Source organism: Megascapheus bottae, chromosome 8 (genome assembly GCF_031878675.1).
Source record: "Megascapheus bottae isolate mThoBot1 chromosome 8, mThoBot2.hap1, whole genome shotgun sequence".
Classification (NCBI taxonomy): domain Eukaryota; kingdom Metazoa; phylum Chordata; class Mammalia; order Rodentia; family Geomyidae; genus Megascapheus; species Megascapheus bottae.
In genome coordinates, this window is record NC_143516.1 from 20,327,592 (window position 1) to 20,349,473 (window position 21,882).

General features: G+C 37.3%; 1 protein-coding gene across 2 annotated transcripts in view; it reads right to left on the reverse strand.

The window, feature by feature from the left end:
- Pde7b (phosphodiesterase 7B) overlaps positions 1-20,643 on the reverse strand; it is a 294,549-nt gene extending 273,906 nt beyond the window's left edge. Inside the window, exons 1-2 of one of the 2 annotated variants that reach the window (XM_090338073.1) lie at positions 20,514-20,643; positions 20,285-20,399 (exon numbers count right to left, since the gene is read on the reverse strand). In XM_090338073.1, coding sequence (XP_090194199.1) covers positions 20,285-20,305 — 21 coding nt within the window. In that variant the 5' untranslated portion in view covers positions 20,306-20,399; positions 20,514-20,643. Of the gene's footprint in view, positions 1-20,284 lie in introns of both variants that reach the window. The other variant, XM_090338072.1, reaches the window with a different exon arrangement.
- Positions 20,644-21,882: the final 1,239 nt, after the last annotated feature.

A 21,882-nucleotide genomic window follows, 5' to 3' on the forward strand; every position in this document is an offset into this window, starting at 1 on the left:
AGTACCTCATAAATACTAGTGATAAAGATTAGAGAAATGCATTTTACACACACCCACACACAGCCCCCACCCCTACACCCCCACACAAAGTAATACAGATGGGGTAAATTTGATTGAAGCACATTATATGTACATTGTAAATATGGCAGTGAAGCACTTTTGACTGGCTCTTGTTATGAAGTTTATGCTGACCTTAAACTCATCCGTCTGCCCTCAGCTTCCCAAGTGCTAAGTGTGTTTTGCCCTGCCCAGCTCTCTCGATCTGCTGTTACACTTCTCTTTTCCTTCTTCAATACTGGGGATTGAACTCAGGGCCTCAAATTTGCTAGGCAAGTACTCCACTGCATAAACCATGCCCTCATTCCATGATGTGCTTTCTGACAGGGGAAATCTAGAAGTCTGGGTCACTAGATCAGTTTTGCTCTCAGCTGGAGCCCCCAGCTTCAGTGAAAGCATGATAAGAAACTTTGATTTGAAGGAGTCATTGGGCCTGCGCCAGGGTTAATTATTTTCATACTTGTAAAAAAGGAGTTATAGAAAGTTAATTGAAATCAGAAAATCAAAACACTACCAAGCTTGTTAGACAATACATTAAGATATATAACACATTAAATGGAGTCCTTTCTACGTAGAGGTGAAGTTTAAACAAAATCATCACGAAGTCCAAGATAATTTTGTTTTACTGATTATGAGGGTCTCAGAATCAGAGTCGAAAGGTTTAGATATGAAGAAATGTAATTGGAAAGTGATCAATCAGGCTACATTTATCAAAGCTCAGATACACATTGAATACTTTTCATTGTGTATTAGCTAATTGAAAAGTTCATTAAGTAAGCAGGAAGGTAAGTCTACTCTAGCCGACTTCATGTGTCTTCATATTCCTGATTGCATGAATCTTTTTTTTTTTGCCAGTCCTGGGCTTGAGCTCAGGGCCTGAGCACTGTCCTTGGACTTTCTCAAGGCTAGAGCTCTACCACTTGAGCCATTTTCGGCTCTTTTCTATGTATATGGTACCGAGGAATCGAACCCGGGTCTTCATGCATGCTAGGCAAGCACTCTACCACTAGGCCAAACTCCTGGCCCCAATTGCATGAATCTTACAAATTCATTTCAAAGAGAAGGAACTGACCTTGCGAGAGTTTGTTATGTAGGGAGGAACCACAATTTTTTCAGGTTTCCTCCTCTCCAATTTTGCAATGAAAGTGATGAATCAAACAGAACCAAAAGTAAACTTTTTTGGATAGTAGTATGGATCGAACCTAGGTCCTTGTATAGCTTCAGACACATCTTATTCCCTCAGCTTTTTAATTTCACTATTAAGATCAGGACTTGCTAACTTTGTCCAGACTGATCTGGAGTTTATAACCCTTACACCTCTGCCTTCCAAGTAGTTGAACTTTGCAGTTGAGCACCACTCACCACCGTGACTAGCCAACAGTTCCCAGTGGGACACTTGCATTTGAATACTTGCATTTGACATATTGCATTTCTTGGAGAAACCAAACAAACTTGAATTACATACATGAATACATATACATGCATATATATATTATTTTTTCAGTATGATTTTTGTTTTGCAGTATTTTATGGGAAACAAAAATTATAAGAACAACACAGTTCCGTGAAATTCTGAGGATACTGGCCAAGAAAAGTATAAGCCATGTTGGGAAGCTTTTTTTTTGTGGATCATGGGGCTTGAACTAGGCCTGGATGCTGTCCTTGCTGTCCCTAAGCTCTTTAGCTCAAGGATACCACACTACCGTTGAGCCAAGCCCCACTTCCCATTTTTCTAGAGGTTAATTGGAGATGAGAGTCTCAGGTCCTTTTGTGCCAGGCTGGCATTGAACCTTAATCCTTAGATCCCAGCCTCCTGAGTAGCTAGAATTACAGTGTGAGCCACCATGCCTTGTTAAAATCATGAAATCTTTAACCAGGAATTCACTCTGGCTCAGCACATGGCGCAATGCTAACATTGTAAAGAGCCATTTGCAGGGAAATTCTAGATTGCTTTCTTAAGAAAAATTATCAGGATACTACTGATTGCAATCAGGTAAGACAGCAGACCATCATCTGCAAGCACCGAAGCCCCTAAGAGAGCTGGAATTACAGCATTTTTTTTACCCATTGGGAAGCATCCATTGGCCAAAATTTGAAGAGCTATGAGAAACTAGATGACCTAATCACAATGTTATTATGCAGAAAACTTCTGATTTTCCTGAATCAGTTGTTTTCTTTGAAACATCATTTCTGTTATCACTGTTCCATTCAGTTTCCTAAGCATCATTCATTAAAAAGGAGAGATGAGATAAGGGTCTGAGGTAACAACAATGATATAACTAATAGCAATTAATATAATTACTTAGATCTTCCTACCACCTACAGTGTTATATTTGAATACACACATGCATTCAAGTGTGAATGTATATGCATGTTTTATGTACAGACATCCTCTGTCAGCTACAAAGGATTATTATAGCTGTTAAAAAAAAGGGAAATGAGTCACAGAACCATAGTGACTTCTTTGGGTAACAGACAACATCAAGACCAGATTTCCAGTGTCCTGTCTTTGCTGTCTTGTCTGTTCTGTGATTCATATCCCTGTGGTTTCCATAAGTTCTTGACAGCCAAGAATAAAGTAACTCTTATCTTTGTATTGTTAGGTCTAAATAAAAAGAATATATATATATATATTCCTGGAATTCTATTTAAAAAATCTAAAAAGCAACATCTCACCAACTCTGTTGTTTCTGTTGTTTAGGGCACATCTATTTTTAGCACTTTGTTTTCCTAGACTCATTCATTTTGAGGACTGACTGGAAATCAAACTTTTCATGAATCAAATGGTATCTGTGGAACCATCCTTCAATACCAGAACTCTTAATGAAAACAACTTTGCAAAATTGAAGACGTTTATTCTGTGAAGAAGAGAGAAGGCAATCACAATGACACAATTTAAAGTGACTGATCTAGCATTTGCGGCCACTGTAACCATGGCTGCACGAAAAATTTCTTAGGGTTAACATGGATCAGAAGATTATTCCACAGTGTCTTTGTGCTACTCTCAAGTATAAATGGAAAATTCCTGTCATCAGGGTCCAGGCCGGAAGCCACAGCCCCTCACTCCTAGCAATGTATAAAGAAGCTTTCATGTCTGCAGAGCCTTCTAAAGCATGAACTCTGGCTGGGCTCCAGTGCTATAGGCAGTATGATGTGAAAGCCAGATGTGTGTGCACTGGAATCATTTCCTGGCTCCACCTCCTCTCTGACCTTGTGGTAAGGGTGTAATGGCAAGGCTTTTGCCCTCCACCCTCTTCCTCTTTATATTGTCTTCCTAGGTGAGCTCATGCTGTAGCCAGGCTTTAAATAGCACCTCTGCCTATAAATTCAAGTTCAGTTCTGAACTTCCTTCTGAACTCCAGACTTCTACATCTGCTTCATTAATAGACATCTTCAACTTAGTGTATCTTAAACCAAACTCTTAGCTGCATCCCTTGGTTCACCAACCTCATCCTCCATGAATGAACTACTGAGTGATACAAAACTCCAAATCCAGAATTTATCAACCATTCACAAATGTTCACGAATTTATTTTATATGGAGTTGTTATGTACACAATAGACAGTATTTACTCATGAACACATTTCTAAATCTGTGAGTGTGCACACATGTACACACACACACACACACACACACACACACATCTTTAAAATGAACCTGTAAGGTTGACATTATTAATAGCACCTCCTTTAGTTTTACCATTGAAGAAAATGAGAAGAAATTACAAATCCAAGGTGACAAAGGTATTAGGGTTGGATATGCAGGATATATATATCCAGGAGCCTAGAAGCAGAATCTGGGGACACAGGGGTTAGGTATTGCTGTCTGTTCTTCACATCCCATCTAGCTTCATCTTCTCTCTTGCCAAATGCCCACATCCGAACACTGTCCACTGTCCCATTTCACAGTTTTAGTCTTCAACCAGGCCACCTTCATCTCCTAACTGGCTTGTGAAAACCATAAGCTATTTCACCTAGTTGTCCTCCTTACAGCAGGACAATCATTTTAAAACAGTGTCTCCACAAGGACTTGTAATTTTTTGTTACCCTGCCTTAGTTTCCTCAGAGATTTAGCAAAATCTGAAATAAAGTGCTATATCTAGTAGTTTATTTGCAGCCAATATTCTTTTAGTAGAATACCAGCTTCATGGTGACAGGAACCTTGTCTGTTTTACTTTTATGTCCTGAGTTACTAGCATACATTAAGATCCCAAATAGACAATGACAGTAATGAATCAGGTTCTGACCCTTAAAAACAGTGCCTTATTATCCAATCAATAGGAGTCAGTGATCTAATAAAAATGAAGAAAATTATACTCATATATTGAAAGTTCATTGAAGCTGTTTGAGAGACATAAACATATTACAATTTTTCATCACTAAATAAATATAATACACTATAGGTCACTGTATACATACATATTCATATAAATTAATATCTGTATATATTATATATGCCTATCTGTGTATATATTATATATATCTACACTTAAGAACATCATCAAAATTGGAGCAAATTAATAACTTAACATTTGTTAAAATATTCAAATAATTTCACATTAAAAAGTCTATATCATTTCAAATTCTAAGGTCTAGCACAAGTACTTTTTATGCTACAAGAGAGAACACTAGTATTTCCTTTTTTATTGTCGGGATAATATATAGAAGGATTACAGTTACATTTGTCAGGTAGTAGGTGCATTAGTTCTTACACATTGATACCCCTTCTCATGCTTTTTTCCCCATTTCCCTCCCCCCAATCATCTTGTTTTCCCCATGTCCTTTCCTATTTCAAATAAATAAGCTTATATACAATATACCAGGTAACAAAGTCAGATACAATAATAATATGAGATTAACCATAAGGGCAAAAAAAGAGAGGAGAAATAACATAGTACATTAAGAATAACAACCACACAAGATAAAGCTCTTGTTTCCTTATCCTAGAGATCCTTTCATTTAGTCTCATTCTATATGACCTTATATACTTAGGTTTTGAGCTACTGTAACCCTCTTCTAGGAAAGTCCTAGATGAGAACACCAATATTTTAAAATAGCAAGCAAATACATTAATCCATAGAAAAGGAACTTTGGTAGAAAAGTTGTCCAATTGCAAGACCCACCCACCACATCAATGAATGCTGGTAGCACAACTACATTTAAAAGTAGTTTTATAAGTACTTTTGAAAAGTACTTATACTAGTTTATAAAGTACTTTTGCTGGTTTTGAAAAAATACTTAACTAGTTTTAAAACTTTTAGGGTAGTATATACTGGTGGTCAGGTTATATACTCACATGTGTCTACACAGTTTAACCATTAATTTTCTAGTATTTGACTTTTTGACTAAAAAAGATGAGTTCAATGTTCAGTCATTGAAACATACATACATAAGCACATGTAATAGGAAACTGAAGCATCTGAATGTTTAAGACTCTCACAGTGGAAAATAAATCAAGTCAATGTACTTGAAGCATCTCTGCAAAACTAAACAAAACAAGGTAAAATATTGGGTTCAGTCAAGTGCATAAAATTTCAACCTGGAGTTGATAGTGAACATAGTTCTGAGCTACCTGTACTATGGGGAAATTTAGAGCCTTCTACGAAATCACAATTCAAAATGTTCATGTTAGCTCTATAATCAATAGACTTTAAAAAACAACTTGTATGTACTCATTTGTTACATCTTTGTTTTGATAAAATACAGGAATTAGAGGGGTTGACAGTAAAAATATTTCACCACTAGCCTGAGGAGAAGTGCATGACTGACATGGCATCTTGGCCTTAGCCAGTGGAATAAGAGCCTAGGACAAGGGCAAGGACTCAAAGAACTCTCTGCTATGTGGAATTTGAAACTCATCCTGGCTACAGCAAAATAACTTCCCCTAGCCCAACTGGAAAATAAAAAGCTATGATCTCAGACCTCTTTGGTGATAAATGACATCATTTGGGTACTATTTCCCTGATCAAAAATAGTTGAAGTAATCTTGCTTATCAAGGCACAGGTAACATCTTTCTAAACAGATGCCCCATTGCTCAGAAAATAAGAACAAGAATTTAAAAATGTGATTGTATCAAATTAAAAAAGAAAACAATGACCAGAATTAGAAGAAAACCTATAGAATTAGAGAAAGCCTTTTGCCAGTTATTCATCAGATAAAGGATTAAAATGTAGAATATATAAAATGCTTCAAAAATTAAATAGTAAAGGGATAAACAATTCAATAAATAAATAGGCAGATAAGCAATTTTTAAAAGAACTACAAATGGCTAATGAATGCATGAAGAATATTCAACAGCCTTCGCCATAAAGGAAATGCAAATCAAAACATCACTGGACTTCTACAGCAACCAGTTTGAATGGCAATCAGCAAGAAAACAAGCAATCATGTGGGAAAATGATCATTTAAGAAAATAGTAAATGGGGACATACTGTTAGTAGGAATATGTTACTATAGTTACTCTGGAATCCACTATGGAGTTCATCCAATAGAACACAAACAAGGACCACACTAAAACTACCAGCACAACCATGTTCACTGCAGCATTATTCGCCACAGTCAAGATCTAGAATCAGGACAAATGCCCTTCAGTCAAGAGTTGGATCAAGAAAATGTGGTATATATACACAATGGAATTCTATTCAACCATTACAAAGAATAGTATTGTACCATTTGCTAGGAAATACAAAGACTTGAAAAAAGTCATATTAAGCTGAGCAAGTCAGACCGAGAGAAACACATGTGCCATGGTTTCCCTCATTTGTAGTAGCTAGAATGTACCTATAAATCTGAAAGTAAACATACTGGGTGGTAAGCAAGGAGTCACAAATGAATTAACTGAAGTGTACTAGACTTTATAGGGAACAAAAATATAGTATAATCTTTAAAAAGACTAAGTCAAAGCTCAACAAAATAAGTACCAGAAAATGGGTATTTGCGAGGGAGATTAGGGGAAAAGGAATATATAAATGAAGGCGGAAGGGGAAAAATACAGGCAAAAATTCATAGTAAATACCATAGAATTGAGAAGGGAAGTAGGGGTTCAAAGAAGTGAAGAGGCTGTAGGGCTGACACAGATCAAGATTCATTTTATACATAAACTGCTTCATTAAATGGCATAATATTCAATATATAACCTAAAAATTAAGAAAAGTGAGGGAAGGGGTGGGTGGGGATAGGTGGGAAAGAATGTTGAAAGGGTGACATTGATCAAGATGCCAAATTCATAAAGTACTTTGATGAATGACAATGTCGTTGTACAATTACTTAAAGATAATAAAAATTCAAAAATAATTTGAAAAAACTAAACATATGCCTGGTGTCAGTAGTTCACATCTGTAATCCTAGTTACTCAAAAGGCTGAATTCTGAAGACCAAAGTTCAAAGCTAACTTGGGCAGGAAATCCATGAGACTCTTATCTCCTATTAACTCTTATCTTCTATTAACTCTCAAAAAGCCAGAAATGGTACTGTGGCTTAAAATATTGGAGTACTATCCTTGAGCATAAAAGTGTAGGGGCAATGCCCAGGCACTGAGTTCAAGTCCCAGGACTGGCATAGAAAAAAACAAAAGAAAAAAACTGAAGATAGAACTAGCATATGATCCTGCTATACTATTACTAGCTATGTATCTAAAGGAATGTTAGTCAACATACAGTTGAGATAGCTGCATATCCATGTTTAGAGCTGTATGTATACCTAATCTATTTGTAAATTAATTGGCAATTAAATTCTAAAGATATGGCACATTTTAAATTTATTAGTAATAAACTTTAAATTTATCTGTGCTCAAATATACTCTAACACTGGAAAAACTTCCATAAAGTATTATTAAACCACAAACAACCAAGAAAAGACAACAAACTGTGAGAAGCAATAGGTATATAGTTAAATTTACTCCTGTGTTTTTGTAACTGTGTTTTTTAGTCAATTTGTTAATTCCACAGGTCAAATGAGTACATATGGACTCTCATTAGATCAGCTTATACTGGACTATAATAAACTGTTAAACTGGATAATGAAAAAGTTGCTAAGAGCTCACTTTTGTAATTTGTAATAACAACTATATTAGAATATATTGCCATGAAAGTCATAAATCAGGAAGTAAATGATATATTTTGCTAGGTATTGTTGACTGGAAATGTAAGGTACAGATGAAATGCAATCTACAATGAACAGCCCTTTGACCAAGGAGCTGGTTAACATACTAACAATTTTATAAATTTTATTTGTCAAATTCTTAGAGGTAAGCAACAAGTTATAAAATAATTTCTCTGATGAGATTTTATTTCTTTAGAAATGTTGTATAATATAATGTCCATATTAAAACACAGAAGATGATTTGCTTGGGTATGATTTCAGTGGATACAATTTATGACATAAATTATTTTCAGATACAAAAGAAAAAAAACAGAAAATCATGATTTGAGAATTTACTTATAGGGACTTATATCTAAAATACATTTAGAGTGAAAACATTAAACCTACCAAAAATAAACTCTCAAACAACCAACCACTTGCTAAATGGGGTAATGACTTGAAGAGAGATGTCTCAGATGAAGTAAGAGTGTCCAGTAGACACATGAAGAAATGCTCAACACCTCTGGCCATAAAAGAAATACAAATCAAAACAGCATTGAGATTCCACCTCACCCCAATTAGAGTGATCATTACCAAGAAAATAATAACATGTGCTGATGGGGATGTGGCCAAGAGGACGTTGGTGGGAATGTAAACTTGTTCAACTACTCTGGAAAACAGTATGGTTCCTTAGAATACTAGACACAGAGTTCCCCTGTGACCCAGCAAATCCGCTCCTGGGCATTTACCCAATAGACCACAAACAAGGCCACACTAAAGCTACCAGCACAACTATGTTCACTGCAGCACTGGTTATCGTAGCTAAGATATGAAATCAACCCAGATGCCAAATCTGAGGCTTGAACTCAGGGCCTGGGCATTGTCCCTGAGCTTCTTTTGCTCAAGACTAGCACTCTACCACTTGAGCCACAGTGTCACTTACAGTTTTTTTTGTGTATGTGATGCTGAGGAATTGAACCCAGGGCTTCATGTATGCTAGAAAAACACTCTTCCACTTAGCCACATTCCCAGCCCCTGTTTCTTGCTTTTTAAAATATGTATTTTAAATTTATTTTATTTTATTATCAAGGCGATATGCAGAGGCATCATAGTTACATATGGAAAGTAATGAGTACATTTCTTATTGAACATTGTTATTCCCTCCCTGGTTTTTCAACCACTTTGCCTCCCCCTCAATCCCCCATCACAAGTTATAAAGTTTATTCTTATCATATTGTCTTGCTTTTGTTTTCTTCTTAATTTTTAAACTTTGTTGTCCTTTGTCATTTTTTATTTCTGTACATTCTGCTTGTAGATAAGTTTATTTATTTGGGGAAGGCCAAGGAAGAGCACAGAAATGGCAGGACAAAGGGTAAACAAATACAGAAGTGACACTCATTAGATACTACGTTGAAAATGAACTGTGACTTGTGGGGGGGCGGGGAACTAGGAGTGAAAAATATGGGAGAAAATGAGGGAAGAGGATACTGTTCAGAAAGAAATTAACACATGGGGCCAGGAGTGTGTTCTAGTAGTAGAGTGCTCATCTAGCATGAACCAAGCCCTGGGTTTCATTCCTTGGTACCACACACAAACAAAAAGCCAGATATGGTGCTGTGGCAGAGTGCTAGCCTTAAGAAAGGACAGTGTCGGGTTAATTTTATACCCTGCTACCCTTCCAAAATTTTTAATCAGCTCAAGGAGCTTGGGAGTAGAGTCTATAGGATTCTTTAAATACAGGATCATGTCATCTGCAAAGAGAGAAAGTTTTACTTCCTCTTTCCCTACTTGAATCCCCTTTATGCTTGCTTCTTGCCTTATTGCACTGGCTAGGAATTCTAATACTATGTTAAACAGGAATGGAGAGAGAGGGCATCCTTGTCTCGTTCCTGATTTTAGAGGGAATGGCTTTAGCTTTTTGCCGTTAAGTATAATACTAGCTGTGGGTTTGTCATACACAGCTTTTATTATATTGAGGAATGTTCCATGGATTCCTAGTTTCTCCAGAGCTTTTAACATAAAGGGGTGTTGGATCTTGTCAAATGCCTTTTCTGCATCTATTGAGACAATCATGTGATTTTTGTCCCTGATCCTGTTGATGTGTTGAATTATATTAATTGATTTGCGTATGTTGAACCAGCTTTGCCTCCCTGTGATGAATCCTGTTTGATCATAGTGTATAATTTTTTTGATAAGTTGTTGTAGATGGTTGGCCAGTATTTTGTTGAGAAGTTTTGCATCGATGTTCATCAAATAAATGGGTGATAAGTGGGACTGCATTAAACTGCAGAGCTTTTGTATGGCAAAGGACATAGCTAGTAAACTAATTAGGAAGCCTACAGAGTGGGAGAAGATCTTCACCAACCACACAACAGACAAAGGCCTCATATCTAAAATATATCAACAGCTCAAAAAATCGAATCAATCCAAAACTAATCTCCAAAGTAACAACCATCCCATTAAAAGATGGGCCAAAGACTAAAAGAGAGTCTTCTCTGAAGAAGAAACAAAAATGGCCTATAGACACATGAAGAAATGCTCCACATCTCTGGTCATAAAAGTAATGCAAATCAAAACAACTCTAAGATTCCACCTCACTCCAGTTAGAATGGCCAGGATTAAGAAAACTAATAACAACAGATGCTGGAGGGAATGTGGCCAGGAGGGATCATTACTACACTGTTGGTGGGAGTGCAAACTTGTTCAACCACTATGGAAAGCAATGTGGCAGTGCCTCAAAAGACTAAACATAGAGCTCCCCCGTGAGCCAGCAATTCCACTACTCGGCATTTACCCAATCATCCAGAAACAAAGACATACTAAATCCACCAGCACAACAATGTTCATTGCAGCACTATTTATCAAAGCAAAGATATGGAACCAACCTAGATGTCCCTCAGTTGATGAGTGGATCAACAAGATGTGGTATTTGTACACAATGGAATTCTATGCTGCTGTCAGAAAGAATGACATTGCCCCATTTGTTAGGAAATGGAAAGGCTTAGAAAAGATCATATTAAGTGAAGTAAGCCAGACTCAAAGGAACTTAGGTTCATTTGTCATAATTAGTAGAAACCTTGGGCTCTCCTAGCAGAGATTTGCAATAGAGCAAAACCTTGATACAAAAGGCCATATAGTAGGACGCTAAATGAAAGGATTTCTAGAATATAGAAACATAAGCCATATAATGAATGAATGTTGTTCTTAATGTACTATGTTATCTCTCATCTCTTTTGCTGTCCCTTGGTTATCTCATATTGTTACAGTATCTCACTTTGTTACCTGATATATCAGATATATTTGTATTTGGTTATTTGAAATTGGATAGGGAAGCGGGGAAAACAAGATGAGGGGTGGGGGTGGAGGGGAGGAAAATGGGGACCAAGACATGTGAAAGGGTATCAATGTCTGGGAATTAATGCACCATCTATCTGGCAAATATCATGTAACCCTTTTATTAATTACAATAAAAAATATATGAAAAAAAAAGAAAGGACAGTGCCTAGGCCCTGAATTCAACCCTTAGGACTGGCAAGAAAAAAAAGACATTCATTATCTGACTTATGTAAGTATAATCACATCACCTTTACAATAACAATAATAAAATAAATAAAAACTGTAACCAAAAATCTTAACCATAAAATATTCACTTATATGGATTTATTCACCAATACTCAAATACTGCCAAATATTTATGGAAAAGAATAAAATTATATAAACTCAGAGGGGTTTTTTTTTTTGCTAGTCTTGGGGCTTGTACTCAGGGCCAGGGCACTGTCCTTGGACAGTTTTTGCTTGAGGCTTTTGCTCTGCCACCTGAGCCACAGCACTGCTTCTGGCTTTTTCTATATGTGTAGTACCAAGGAGTCCAACCTGGACCTTCATGCATGCTAGGCCAGCACTCTATCACTAGGCCAAACTCCCTTTCTAAACTCAGAGATATTTTTAAGTTTCCAAACTTAATAAAGTCACAGCAAGAGCATAAAATACTGAAGAAAGTATCTTTAAAGTTAGTTTAGACCAATTGTTTCCATCAACATGGTTTTAAATAAAATATTAGTAATTCAAATATAAGATGATCGGAATTTTGTTTTTATTTTATTGTATTTTTATTTTTTTGCCAGTCCTGTGGCTTGAGCATTGTCCTTGGGCTTTCTAAAGGCTAGCACTCTACCACTTGAGCCATAGCACCACTTCTGGCTTTTTCTATGTATGTGAGGTGCTGAGGAATCAAACCCGGGTCTTTGTGCATGCTAGGCAAGCACTCTTACCACTAGGCCAAACTCCCAGCCCCAGCAATTTTGTTTTTAAATAAAGGATGTGGAAGGATTGTTTTAGTCCACTCCAGGCAAAAGCATGAGACCCTGTCAAACACAAGTTAAAACCAAAATGACTGAGCATATACAGCTCAAGAAATAGAACAAAGCTCAAAGTTTGATCTGCAGGACTGTTCACTCCCACTCCCCCCCCAAAAAAAACATGAAATAAAAGAAACAAGATACAATTACATGCAATAACCTATGGAGTCTCAACATGCAATATTGAAAAGGAGAGGATTATGGAATTTCTAATGTGATGAAAATATAAAAATGCCTATTAACTTGGCTAACAGTTATACAGAGGTTCACTTAACAAGTACTTATATGGTAGCTCATTTTGAGTTCTGTGTGCTATAGTTTAATACAGAAAAATTTTTAAATGATATTCACATCCTACTTCTATTATTCTATTTCCCGCTGGCACCATGAAACACCCAGCACTGGCAAATTGTAAAGTAATGGAATATATTCTCCCCATTATAGAGTTTATGAAATACACAACATGGCACTGGCAGCTGGCATGGCACATCATAATATGGCAGAAGAAGAAAAGGTGAAAGCAAGCCTGCAAGAAAGGAGGAGATGAGAACAACCATATCCATAACACTCTCCTCTCAAGGCACCCTGACCACTAGTGTGGTGATTAAAATAATCAATTTATGGGAATTCTGTTTCTGAAGCTTCACTCTTGGCACAGCTATGTAGACAATCACATGCCTCGAACTTGCATTCTGGAAGACATACATTCAAACAGAAGCAAAACTTTATTTCTCTTTAACATTTAAAACATATAATACTGTACACAAAAATCATCAATAGTCTATCAAATTTTTTTTGGAGGTTCTGGCATTTGAACTTAGGGCCTCAGCAGGCATTCTACTCCTGCAACCATACTTTCAGCCTTGCTTTTTTTTGGAGAGTTTTGGTGATGGATTCTAGTGCGTTCTTTTTCTTTTTGATACCCACTAGATCTCAGCCTCTGTAAGCCTCATGACCTAACAAGATGCATTTGATGGAGGACTTGGTTTTCATATGGGAAAAATAGAACAATGAAATGTATTGAAATGGTTTTAAGCAGGAGCAGGGGAATAAGGGAGGGAGATAAGGGGTGAGTTTGATCAGGATACACTGTCACAATGAGACCCTTTTACAACTAATCTCTTCTAATAAGAATACTTTTAGGGACTGGGAGTTTTGTCTAATGGTAGAGGGCTTGCCCAGCATGCACAAAGATCCGGGGTTTGATGTCTCAGTACCACATATATAAAAAAGCCAGAACTGGAGCTGTGGCTCAAGTGGTAAATCTCTAATCAGCGTTCGATTCCATAGTACCACATTTATAAAAAATCCAGAACTGGGGCTGTGGCTCAAGTGGTAGAGCTCTAACCTCGAGGAAAAGCTCAAGGACAGTGCTCAGGCCCTGAGTTCAGTCCCCAGGACTGGCAAAATACTTTTAAGAAACAAAAACTCACTAAAATCCAAAAAAGAACTGAGAATAAAGTGATGTGACATTTATGTCTTGAACTGATTGAATATAAAAGTCAGGAATTTTATAATCATACTAAATTATTTTTAGAGACTTACTAGAAGCCCCAAAACAAATGATTTGCCCAAAGTATCATTCTAAGCATCTGGAACTTGAACTCAGAACTTTGGCTTACAAATTCAAGGCACTATGAAAATGTTTGATCCTTGTTTTGTTTGTTTTCCTCCTTCTTTAATTCTTCTCCCTTTACACAAAATATACAAGTTGATAGCTTTTAAATTATCTGTTATTGCTGTTTCATTTGCTAAGTGTATCCAATTTATTTAGTTTTTAAAGATTTACATTAGAGGAGTCCTGATTCCAAATACAATAACAAATGTCTAAAGAGTTAGGAAATAAAAATAAATAGCTTAAATGATGAATAATTATCTTTTCCAAATGGAACAAAAGCCACATCAAAATTGTATTTTCATTTTATTGAAAAAGCAAGATTAATTTTAAGAACAAGGGAATACACTATATTTCTACTGCATAGAAAACACCTCTTCCTTGGGCCCAATGACCTTTCTAGAAGGAAGCATTCCCTAGACCCCTGTGTTACTGCAGCCTCTCCTTTCATGAGAATGCTGTCCACACTTGGTGAATGACTGAGCTCTTTCATCTGACTAGACCCAGCTGGCAAATGGCATAATAAGAAAGGGAAATGAAAGTCTTATTTTTCCCCTCCTGGAAACCCAAGAAATATATAAATCATATTTGAACTAAAGCAGCATTAATTACTTGTATAAGTGTACAATCTTACCATATAAGTAATGTTTTCTGCTGTTTTGTGATTTTATTGCACAATTTTAGCTTCCTTAAACAGTTTGGGAAAAATACAAGTTTTGCATGAATTTGAGAAATCAAACCAAACCAATTCTAAAACAGAAAATTTAATTAAAATACACAAACCCGGAAAGCATATATAGAATGAAATGTATGTATTCAGAGTATGGAGATGGGTCTTTAAGAGCTGAGTACACAACAGGGTAAAAACTTCTGTCCATATTGTGAAGAACTTTGGGGTTGATGAAATTCTTCATTTTATTCTTAAAGAAAGTGGTGTTGATTGGCTCCAAACTACTCAAGCTGGATGATGGACCAATAACAATTGAAAGAAGAAGGCAGTGAGGAAAGTAGAAGTAAAAGAGAATATTTTGTTTTATCCTCTAACATATCTCTCAACTTAAAATATAATGAAATGACTTTTTTATTTTTTTGCCAGTCCTGGGCTTGAGCTCAGGGCCTGAGCACTGTCCTTGGACTTTCTCAAAGCTAGAGCTCTACCACTTAAGCCTCAGTACCACCTCCGGCTTTTTTCTATGTATGTGGTACCGAGGAATCAAAGCTGGATTTTCCGGCATGCAAGGCAAGCACTCTACTACTAGGCCAAACTGACCCCGAAATGACTTTTTTTTTAATGTCAGCAATTTTTCCACTAAAAATGAAACAAATATATATGGGAAAATTTATAGATGATCAATTCTACAGAAATTCAAAGAAAGTAAGTTATTCTTCCTTTCCGTATTCCATTTCCCCTTCTAGAAGCTATTGCCATATTTTCATCTGAATTACCAGACATTATCTATGAATGTGTGTAAATGGGTATATATGCATACCAAAGTTAATTTAGTATTTTTCTGCTTAATAAACATACCTGGAAAATAATTCCAGTTTTTTTTGCATATAGATCTCTCATTCTTTTATATAATGATGCAGTATAGTAAATAGATTATAAATGATGGTTTTAATAATTCACTTATTCTGAGTTCAGATAGTTTCTGATTTTTGTGTTAATGTGGTGGCTCATGCCTGTAATCCTAGCTACTCAGGAGGCTGAGATTTGAGGATCTCAGTTCAAAGCCAGCCTGGGCACTAAAGGACCTGAGACTCTTATCTCCAACTAATCACTAGAAAATGGGAAGTAGAGCTGTGGCTCAAGGGTAGGGTGGTAGTCTTGAGATTAGGAGCTTAGGGACAGTGCCCAGGCCCAGAGTTCAAGCCCCATGACTGACAAGAAAAAAAATAAAAAATAAAAATAAAGAATTTTAAGTGGTCTTCGACTAAGGTTTAGATACCAGGTTTTGGTTAATCTAGTAGAAAAGGGTCACTCATTTCTACATCTGGACCCATGGAAACACTCCCCACACCAGGCCAGATAGAATCATACCTCCCATACCACAAAGAAAATTTCAGAGTTCAAACTTGTAAATATCCTTGAGTATATCTAAGTCATGTATAATTGTTTACTTTTGAATAGACTGTGTATCTGTGTGTGTGTGTATGTATGTGTGTGTGTGTGTGTCCCCAAAGCAGTGAGTGAAAAAATTTATATTTCTTATTTCTATGCTAGTGTGGTAATACAAAACACAAAATATATTAATAACAAAAAATCTGAACAGAATTCAATGAAAAAAAGTTTTGCATGAGTTTACTAAGTACTTTTACACAAGAAAAAAACATGTCAAAACTGCTCTAGCAATCTTAATTTTTTTCTCTCTCCCCTCTGTATCTTAATTTTTTTGTCTTTCCCCTTCTGTATTTTAATTTTTTTGTCTCTCCCCTTCTGTATCAGAAATACTGAAATGGTTCAGTATTGATCTGGTCAAGGTAAATCACAGAATTTGGAAAGATAAGGGCCACCAACAAGGAAGACAAGAAAACTGATAGCACCAGAGTTTGATCTCTGGGAGTTCACAGCTATAACCTGAAACTTCCTGAAAACCTGGCAATTTCCCAGCATGTTCACACCATGCTGTGCCAGCACACAAACCCTTCACTGCTCTGAATCTTCCTAATTTCTATCAAATGCCTGCTGGGATGTGGAGCTGTTCTCAGTGTTCTCCAATGACTCCTGCTTCCTGGAAATTCCTAGACATCTGAGTTCAAGGGACTGACTTCCACTCACTTCCAAAGCAAACTGTGATTTGCAATCCCAGGCAGGTGCACTGGCTGAATCAGCCTGTGACCAAACTTCCTATAGCATTCCAATTTGTAAAGAGTACCACTGCAAATATGAATTTGAAAGAGTAACCATGTCTTCAGATGATCACATTATATCCTCATGAACTTATCTGTACAGGTCTACTCATTTGTATTTATGTTCAAGTAGAATGAGTTTCCTATGGGTTGGAAATATTTACCTCTCTTCATATTCAGTTTAGCTCAACCAACAAAACTCATGTTAAAAAAAGTGGAACCATGTTTTTGGAATAAACATTTGGTCATTTTCACATTTATATATAAACAAAATCCAGGATAACTCTGAGAATATTCTATAATGTCTGACCTAAAAAAGATGTTAGAAGTAACCCAATATAAACAGGTCCTTCTTCAGGTGAGGCGACTGAGGTCAAGATGAAGTGGGTGGCTCAGAGACATTTGGCAAATTGGTGTCTGAATGAAGATATCTGCCCTGGTCTGCAGCTCTGGGAACTTTCGGTTCATTCCTTGCAACCACTAAGTACAAATCAAAGCATTTAGATATCTTAATACTTTTTGGCAAAGTTAAAAGCATCGATTTGATACTAGAACTTCAACACACACTCCCTCTATTCAGAAGTACTCACTCCGTTGGTCTAGGTTTCTATGGCAGATCCTCCTTCTTTTACTCAAATATGCATACCAATCCTTCTAAGACTGTTAATATACCAAGTGGGAGAAGTTTAATGGCATTGAACCCATTGCCACTCTCATGTGGAAGATGAGGCCTTATTTGATATGGTCTCACCAGTGTGTAAGGAACCAGGTTAAGTCTCTACATGCCAGGTCCCTTCTCTGACAGTAAATGTATCTGCTTGGGGAGACTCCTCCCTTCATCTGTACAATCTTTGGGATATGTGAGCTGAATTATTAAGGTGATGAATTTTGGGGGAAATAATTTCTATACATAGATTTTTCCCTCCTGTTACCTGCCTCAGCAATGGGAATTGAAGCTCATAGAATACTCTTGGCTTCCACACAAGTTCCTGCCTGTTCTGATCTTCAAATCTGGCAGTTGTCTTTACATAGAGGAGCCCTTTTAGTCATGCTTGAGATTAGTTTACTACTTAATAAATTCCTTCCAACACCATGTTCTGTGAGTTAACAAGCAACTTCCCCTGTGATTTCAGCCTGGCTCACAATAAATTACACTTCAGAAAAAAAATTTACTAGCCCAGAGCATTTTCTACATAGCACATTCCCACCTTGAAGAAACTTGGTCATTTTTACTTTTGGACTTACAGCATCCTTTTGCCTGAAAATAACACATCAAGGTGCGGAAAGCCCTGTTCTCTGGCATCAAAAGTTCTTTTCTAGATTAATATTTTAGAGCATTTTTCAAAGCAGTCCTTAAAAAAGCCCTGTTTGGAAATTATTTATATAATTTCTGCTGGATAAATCCATGGCAATCATTTTTAACTAGGTTTTTATGGAGCACCAACAATGGATAGCTTTGTTCTGAACTTGGTGAAAGGCATTCAAAGGTGTTCTGATATAATTGTTTTGTCCCTGACACACCTTGGATTTTTCCACCCTTTTCTTAAGTAACATTTTTTTCCGTGTGCTAATTTGCTGAAATATAGTCACCAGTGATTGTGTCACAGATTGTTCAACTAATATGAGTGCCCATTGATATCAGACAGTTTTAGTGTCAGATACAAATTCTCACAAAGAAGATAGGGGTTTTGAAGTTGCACCTAGTTAACTTTAGATCTCTCCTCACAACAAAAAGGAACTTCATTTTATTGCAGCAAATGTCCATCAAGTTCTAACCACTGACACCAGTCTTTGTTTCACCAGCCAGTAATAAAAGATAAAGCAGAGGAAATGGAGGAGCTGCACTTAGTCGTTTGCAACACACCAAGCCCTTGTTTTCCCAGTAGGCGCTGCAGAAAAGCAATTGTCCATTCACGGCACATCCTCTGCATTTCAGAGCTAATATTTTGGCAGTTCTCAACTTGGTACATTACAGTCTGATGCAGTTCATTTTGTTAACCCTTTGAAGTATACTCTGTGTTTGAGTACACTTTTGCTTCTTAGCCCTGATAACATATACCTAGATGGACAGATCACTGGTTCTCAATAGTGAGAATAGAAACTTTAAGGAAATCAAGTAAGACATTTGGGAGGAAGGTAATGATTTCCAACAGCCCTGTCTTAACTTTCTATCACATAACTTTGAGTAGAAAAAGGAGACGATTACCAACCATCTATGTATTGAACTGCCTTTGCCATAATTGTTCCTGTGAATAAGAAAAAATGTTTTGGCAGAGTCCACTTGAGTCTACAATAATGTCCCACTGAAAGCAGCCTTAGTCCCGTGTTCAGTCTCTCTACTGCAGCATTTAGTGTGTTTCCTGGATACACATTCACATGCCTGCCTTCTGGTGCAAAGAGCTTTCCTTTCTATCACTGCAATAGTCACCCTGGACAGACCAAGTGAAGAACAGAATTTTTAGATGATTAATTAGTCCCCAGGCTCAATCACTTAAGTCCCTAATTAAATAGCTGGCTCTGCTTTCGACTGTTGTAAGAAAAGATAATTAGCAAAATTTGCAGTGGTAATAAAGTTTTATTTTCCTTACTGAATAATAAGACGGAAATCACTGACGGTGGAACTCAGTGCCTCCATCTAGCCTGTTGACTCTGAAATTCAAAACAGTTTAAAACTAGAAGACAACAAGGCAAGAGCGTCATTCCCGGCCTCCCTCCAGATTCTATGATTCAGATACACCCTATCAGTTTATGCCCAGCGGCTTCCTCTTCCCCACTAATTCCTTAAATTAGTGATTTCCTATCCACCAACATGACAAACTCTCAAGAAAACCCTGACTTTCTTTTTTTCCCCCTGTTTCACTAACCCTCACCAAACCTTTTGCCAATATTTTCCTACCCTGTTCCACCAAAAATAATTTTTTTTACAAAGGACCCAACTGTATAATTTACCTTGGAAAAGAAATATTGCATTCATTAAAAAGAAAAAAATTTAAATGCTCTTTTTAGTAGGGGCTCCAAGTCTAGAGAAAATGCCTGAGTCTCTCCTTGAACTAACTGGACGGCAACCCTGCTGTCCTCAAACAGTTAATTCAGGGTAAGGAATAATGTTTAGTCAGTTCACCTAGAAAAAAGGAAGGAAATTCAAAAGCTGGTTGCTGTAGGAACAATCACAGGCAAACATATATATGCTTATAGATATATACACACATATGTACACATAGATATGTATATATACAGGTTCATTTTAAATAAAAATTCTGCCATCTCTCTATGAGTCTCGTCTCTCCAGAGAAACAAGCTTGCCGTTAAAATTTGTTGTACATACCTCAACCATTAAACAAGACATTTAACCATAGTGGCTGTTCTGTGACCTTTGAATGCCGTGAAATCTCTGAGCGGTGCTGCTCGTTCATGAAGGCTTGTGCTGCAGGATCCAGCAACTTCATCCAGGATTAGGAATATAATTATGCAAAAAATAAAAATAAAAAAAATAAAACAAAGGAAAAGAAAAGAGGAGGACAAATAAAGAGAAAGAAAGAAACACAAAAGCGCACAGGGAGCTCAAGAAGGAAGGAAGGTTAGAAAGACTCTCTTGGCAGACACTGCTCCCAGACAAGTGCTGGGACAGAGCCCGAGCCTGCTGCAGTGTCCAGACCGACCGACTGGCTGGGTAAGCAGGCAGCCGGCCTGCGAGGCTGGGAGGTGCTGTTGGTTGCCACAGGCAAGGAAAAGCAGAGACCAATCGGCTTCAAGGCTGGCAGCTCGCTGGAGTGGAGCCTTTTCTGTTTATGTTTCCTCATTTCACGAGTGACGTCAAAGGGTTTAGTTTTTCCTCTGCATGTGCTATTAATTTTCAAGTACTGTACTATGGGAAGAATGTGTGTGCCCGTGGTTAGCCAGGGTGCTCCACTCTCAAGGGAACCTGAGAAACACTTTCTATCTTCACACACACTTACTTTGTAATTTTAAAATAACTTGAGGGATAGGTGTAGCCATAAATAAATCCATCCATCCATAAAAAGAATACATAAAGAAAAGCACCCTGAGCCAGATAATAGCAGGAAAAATTCATTTTTTCCCCCTCTGTGTGTTTGTACATGCTCACTCCCTGGTGGTTGCTTTGTTGTGAACTCATTTGATTTTACCCTTACCTAAAAACAAGTTATGCATGAATCCTGAAAGCCAGGTATACTGAATTGTCCGTAATGCATAGAGGAACCACAGCACGTGGAATGAATGAGAGAATTTATGTGTCCATGGCTGCAGCTAGCCCAGCTTTCTCTCTCCTTTCTGCAGCCTACTTGGGTAAAGCCTGGGGATTATTCACTCGGGGAGACCTTCCCTGCCTTTCCCACAGGAGCCATTCACAGGAGCAGGGTACAGCGAGGCCGTGCTCTTGTGGAGTGTGCAGAGGTACAGTTATTTCGAGATATTCCTCTACCAGGAGCTCCAGCTCATCCCTGTATTTTCCTTCCCACTCTGGAAAATCTCTGCGGCTCCCATCTGTTGTGTTTACCTCGAGATACTCTGTCTTTCCTCTAGCCCACCCTAAATTCTATCAACAGAAGCTTTAAAAAAAAAGTCAAGAACTTTCCTCTTCTATGAATTGCTTTGATGACTTTTCCTGCCAGCTCCACATTAGTGCCAGAATGATAAGGGGGCCACGTGACTCATGCTGGCTGATCAGAAGTCTGCATTGCTACAGGCACAGAAATGTTCAAGGGATAGGCAAAACATTCAACACCTACTCCCTTTTTAGATACTAACGTTGATTCTTTGAAAAAGAAGGTACTTATATCTAAGATCCTAGGTACCATGGTTAATTAACCTTGTTAAGGGTTCATCTCTGATGCTGAAGGCAGAGCCGTGAATTAAGTATTTTCTTCCATAGAGTTTACTTTTTGAAAAGCAGAGAGAGAGAGG